The following is a 5,886-nucleotide window of genomic DNA, read 5'->3' as shown; positions in this document are numbered from 1 at the left end:
GTTCAGATGTGCTCGTTTGAAGGCAGCAGCCGTTTTGTGTTAGCTGGGATTTATTGGTGAGAAGGTTGAGGGCAACACCTGGTGCGGGGACTTTACAGCCGTCGCGAACAGACGGAGCCGGGGACGTGGAAGGAGAGGAGCCAACGAGCAGCACGTCTGCAGCAGCACAGAGAGGGCGAGAGAGAGAGAGAGAGGTGACGAGCTCCGTCAGGTCGTTCACCAGCTTTTAATGAAATATTGGTTGAACAAAAGTCCACTGTACTGAGGAACGTAGAAACACAGGTGGAAAAAGTCCTGTTCTGGAGTGAATTTTGTTAGTAAGTTGAGTTGCCCGCTACGCTCAGGGTTCAGGGTTCAATTCAACCAAGTCCCCAATCCTAACTGGGGTTTATTCATTCCAAGAAAAATGTGTTAAATTCACATGAAGTCGAATGTGGTTGAGATTGGGTTTAGTTTTGTTTTTTTAACGTTTGAATTCAAGAGAAAATGTGTTACAGGAGTTAAATTAAAAAAAAACTGAACACTAAATATTCTACAGCAGGGGTGTCAAACATACGGCCCGCGGGCCAAAAAACGGCCCGCTATCGTGTCCAATCTGGCCCGCCTTGATGACTTAAGAACCTGACCTTATTGTCAGTTATAATTTATCACGGTGTGATTGTACTGGTCACTCGGCCCCTGAACCAAAACGAGTTTGACACCGCTGTTCTACACGACAACAAGGCGGTCAATGGTTAACACCGAGAAAAGGTGCACAAAGGTCGTTACATAGCGTTACATAAGACCAGACAAATAAGAAAACCTGTTTTTTCTTTCTTCTCATTAGCCTTTCATGCCAAGAGCGTTCCTTCGTGTAATAACAGAGAGTTCAGAGATAAAAGAGGAATTAAAGACCGAGCTCTTGACTCAGCCTCTCGGCTCCACGTTAGCGCTCTGACGCTGTGACACTCTGACGCTCGTACTGCTGTGTCATGTCCTGCTCTGTTACACAACTCCTCACCTCTGTCCACTCTTCGTTTGTTTGGTTTCTCTCGGGCTGTGTGCACACATTGCCTTAGTTCCATGTAGCTCTCGTTCGCTCCTGACAAAGACCGGGGGCCGCTGCTGCAGTCAGGTATGTGTGTCTGTGTGTGTGTGTGTGTGGGGGGGGTCGTCAGTGTTGGACAAGTTTTCATTTTCTTGGGTGAGTTCTCTTTTTTTGGTTCAGATGCAAGTTCAAATCTGCAGAATGAGGTTCGTTCCGTGCAGCGCGCTCTGTCAGTTTGACACCAGTCATTAATTACAGCACAGGTGTCAAACTCAGGCCCGGGGCCCAGATCTGGCTCCTGGTGTAATTATATATTTGGCCCGTGAGATCAAATCAAACGTGTATTGGAGCAGGCTTGTCATTATAGAGCAGGATTTGTAGTATTAGTGCTGTGTGTGTAATGTTTTAGCACATACTTTTTTTTTTTTTTTTTGCTACAGATAAGGAGACGTAATCAGAAACTGATGTGTTTTATTTCTCATATTAAACTTTGGTTGTTCCAGTTTCAATGTTTACTCAAAAAAAAAAAAAAAAAAAATTCTACATTACAGTTTGCACAATTATAGTCAATGTTTCAGTCAATATTGAGTTTGGGCCGTGACTTCGTCCCATTTCTTTAAGTTTTAATTTCTCACTGTGAGTTTGAGTTTGACACCCCTGAACTACAGACTCTAAACCAGTGGTTCTCAACCTTTTATGGCTTGTGTGTCCATTTTGACAACACAAATTTATGTTTTTTTTCTTTTTTTTTTTTTTGCTCGAGCAGTGCAGGTGTTTCAAAACTAGCTTCTCTAATTTCTAAAACCGCAGAAGCAGTCTGATGATTTGTATCTCTCCCCTCAGGCCACCATGGTAGTCCTCCTGTGTTTCAGCTTGTCACTGCTGGCAGCCGTGCAGTGTAACGGCATCAAGAACTGCCACGCCGGCTGTCGCTGTGAGGTGGAGAGCTTCGGCCTCTTCGACAGCTTCAGCCTGACCAGGGTGGACTGTCGGGGACTGGGACCGGGCACCGTCATGCCTGTCCCCATCCCGCTGGACACCACTCACTTAGACCTGTCCTCCAACGCCGTGGGCCCGCTCAGCGACGCCATGTTGGCAGGACCGGGCTACACCACACTCGTCAGCTTGGATCTGAGCAACAACCTACTTACAAAGGTCGGTGGTTGAAGCCGGTCACTCATTAACCCGTGGAAGTAGGTTAGGTGCTAATGATGATGTTATAATAACAACAGTTATGGCAGCAGTTGGGGGTAAATGTGATGATGATGATGATGATGATGATCGAACATGGGACAGAAACACATTTGATTTGATTTAAAAAAAAAAAAAATAACATCCAGAAAATCTGAATACATTTGTATCTCTGTTTTATGCTGAAACCGCTTAAAAAATAGTAAAAAAAAAAAGTATGCCGATATTTTCCAAACACCCCATATCCGATTCCGATATCAACTGATACTGATTTCCAAACACTTTGATTCCGATTCCGATATCAACTGATACTGATATAGCGCCATCGTGGTGGCCTGGTAATTTTTATTTATTTAAATCTGTACAAACCACGGCCTGGTAATAATTATTTATTTATTTAAATCTGTACAAACCACTGTATGAGTTGTTGGCACCGGCATTCTGCACACAATCCCCTGATAAAGTGAGCCGCAATGCTGCCATCTAGTGACTTTCACTTTCATATACAGCTGTTTTTCCCTCCAAATTTTTTTTTGGTCACACACACCATTTGGCGAAACCCAGGCATTACGTTATCGGGTGATGATTATTTGAGGGAAAAAGGATAATGATTCTTACAGATGTTACTTAATTATGCTAATATCGGTCGGACGATATTATCGGACATTCCTGAAAAAACATATTTTAACTTTTTATTTACAAATTGACATATGTCTATATCTTCAGTAATTTTATCTCAGCAGCTTTGTTTTTTTAAATTTTTTTTTAACAGCTCATGTTGTTGGTTTGTTATTTATCTGCGTCTTTATCTGCTTCCCCAGATTAGCCCCAACGCTTTGTCCAAACTGCGTTACTTGGAGACATTGGACCTGAGCCACAACAGCCTGGAGAGTCTCCCATCGAACTGCTTCTCTGGCGTCCCTCTCACCGAAGTCGACCTCAGCCACAACAGCTTCCGGGAGTTCGACTTGGACGTGTTTGGCACCAAGGTCAGCGGTGAACCCATCAGTGTGGATCTGTCCAACAACAGACTGGTGTCGGTCGCCAAGACTGAGGGCAAAACGTTACACATCCAAACCCTCAACCTGTCAGCGAACCGGCTGACCGCTGTGCCGCGGCTGGCCGGACTTCCACTGCGGTACCTCAACCTGGACGGAAACCTCATCGAGGAAATCAAGGAGGGAGCCTTCGCTCCGCTGAGAGACCTGGTGTATCTGTCCATCAGCAGTCCTCACGCCCTTCACCTGATCCAGCCTTTCAGCTTCAAGGGCCTCCAGAGCCTGCAGGTCCTGGACCTGTCCAACAACCTCAGACTCAAAGCTCTCAGCACCGCCGTGTTCAGCGGACTGGACGCCCTGCAGGAGCTGAATTTGTCGGGCTCTGGCGTGGCATCGCTGCCCAACAACATGCTGTCCCACCTGCCCAGTGTTAAGAGTATAACGCTGGGGAAGAACGTCCACTGCAGACGGACGCAGAAACAAGGACAGTTCCACCCGCAGCTGGGTCAGGTCCAGCACAACGAGGTTCTGAGCTGTAAGGAGGAGCGCGTCACGCTGTGAGGCCAGGACGTGGACACATTCTCAACAAACCTGTGCCTTATGTGCGTTTATACGCAAAACGCTTCTGGTGCGACTGGTCAGAATATTCAGTCTTAAACTTTTACTGCAGTTCTTACTGTATCCTCGTGTACCTGCTGTAGCTTCTAGAAATTCCTGTAACAGAGTTCTTTTTTTACTTCTTAACAAACTTGCATACACTACAACTAGGGATGTCCGATACTAATGGCCGACCGATATTAGCATAATTGCCCGATATTAGCATAATTATATAATATCTGTTATCGATTCTGTTTTTCTCCGATAATGAAAACCTGATAATTCTTTTTTTCTCCGATAATGAAAACCTGATAACGCAATATCTGGGATACGCCAAATTATGTGTGACCTAAAAAAAACGGCTGTATATGAATGTGAAAGTCACTAGATGGCAGCATTGCAGCTCGTTGTATTACTCTATTTTGACAATCAGGGGATTGCATGGAGAATGCTGGTGCCAGCAGTAGAAAAATAAGTAAGTAAATATTACCGGGCACCGATAGTATTTCGGGGGGGGCACAAAATAATTGACAAACACAGCTTTGACCCATTACCTTAGCGGCACTTAACTTCCTTAACCACCAGGCCGCCACATCGGTATCGGTTGATATCGGAAAGTGTTTGGACAATATCGGCATATCGGATATCGGCAAAAAAAATTTATATCGTACATCCCTAGCTACAACACGATAATTACTGTTAGGCAGTGGCTCCAAAGTACTTAATCACGTGTGGGACCATGTTAGGATTTATTTGCACTTCATTCCAATTTTGCATTTTTGCCTTAAATAATGCACTCGGGACAAATTGTCTACAGCCAGACTCGTACGTTTCCTACTGCTGACCACTAAAAAAAATGTTTATTTGACTTTGAATGTGAAGATACATAAAGATGAACATAGGTATATATATATATATATATATATATATATATATAAAACATATAAGCACATATTCTCGCCTGCATGTTCAGTGTGAAAGAAGTTTGATATGAAAGTCGTTTTGCACAAAGACTGAAACAGCAGTCTGCTGTGATGAGGTCACATCTGATTCCAGTCTTGGTGTTGACCTCACTGGTTTGATCATGAAGGGTTTTTTTGTTGTTATCAAACTCCTTTCAACAACAAGGTTTTCAACCCAACAGCCACAAAAATGTCAGTAATATAACTTGAATTCCCACAAAAGGCCAGAGAACGACATCCTGTCCAGCGTGTTTGGACATTTTTTTTTTTTTTTTACATTTTAGGTTCAATACGCAGCCTTTGCAAAAAAAAAAAAAATCTAAAATGCATTAATTTTTTTGACCTTGTGTCAAATCCAGCTCTGTGATCAACAAACACACGTCGTGTCCTGATGCTGGTGTCTGTTGATGTTTAAACACAGGGTGGCGCTGTGCTGTCGTCTGTAAACCTTGGTGTAGCATTCCTGTGGTATTTCTACAAAGACTGCACGTTAGCCTTCGTGAATGAATGTCGTCTGTTTATCGAGACTTTATTAATTTTTAAAGTAGATCCTCCGTGGATACCTGGAACTATGTAACTATTGTACATAACTTTATATACAAATATGAAGCACATGTTTAATAAAGAAACTATTCTCAGATGTTTTGGTCCAGTTTGTGAGAAGAAAAAAAAATTGAGACGAAATTGTAAAATGTTGTAAAAATCATCATTTTACAATTTAGTTTTGCATCATGGGATCACGGTGTTTTTATACCTATATATATATATATGTATTAAAAAATGTACACTTCTACAACTATAGTAAATGGATGGATGGCACGGATGGATGGCTGGATGTGTGGTTGGATGGGTGGACGTTGTACAACAGAAAATGTGCGACACATTTATAAAGATGAGGTTTATAAATGTGAATATCCACAGAGGTAGAGAGAGACTTGGAAGCTAAATGTGAGTCAGAAATTCAGTTTCTTTTTTTTTTAACTCATTAAATTGCACAGAAAAGAATTTCCTCCAACTGTCAGCAGTGAAGCCGTGAGGAAGTGGCTGCTGATCTGCCTGGAGAGAGTGGTTTTGACCTCACTGGAGAAAACACTTCCAGATGTTTCGGCTT

The 5,886-nt window shown here is 42.9% G+C and overlaps 1 protein-coding gene across 6 annotated transcripts in view; it reads left to right on the top strand.

The window, feature by feature from the left end:
• The window catches only part of tsku (tsukushi small leucine rich proteoglycan homolog (Xenopus laevis)), an 8,985-nt gene extending 4,919 nt beyond the window's left edge, over window positions 1-4,066 (top strand). For 4 of the 6 annotated variants that reach the window (XM_008308548.3, XM_008308547.3, XM_025055044.1 and 1 more), the window contains exons 2-3: window positions 1,871-2,182; window positions 3,040-4,066. In XM_008308548.3, coding sequence (XP_008306770.1) covers window positions 1,877-2,182; window positions 3,040-3,777 — 1,044 coding nt within the window. In that variant the 5' untranslated portion in view covers window positions 1,871-1,876 and the 3' untranslated portion in view covers window positions 3,778-4,066. Of the gene's footprint in view, window positions 1-517; window positions 1,184-1,870; window positions 2,183-3,039 lie in introns of those variants that run through there. The other 2 variants (XM_025055045.1, XM_017032288.2) reach the window with 2 other exon arrangements.
• Window positions 4,067-5,886: the final 1,820 nt, after the last annotated feature.

The sequence above is a fragment of the Cynoglossus semilaevis genome, chromosome 4 (assembly GCF_000523025.1).
Source record: "Cynoglossus semilaevis isolate Cse_v1.0 chromosome 4, Cse_v1.0, whole genome shotgun sequence".
Classification (NCBI taxonomy): domain Eukaryota; kingdom Metazoa; phylum Chordata; class Actinopteri; order Pleuronectiformes; family Cynoglossidae; genus Cynoglossus; species Cynoglossus semilaevis.
The sequence above is the reverse complement of the archived record's forward strand: the minus strand, read 5'-3'. Positions and strand labels throughout refer to the sequence as shown.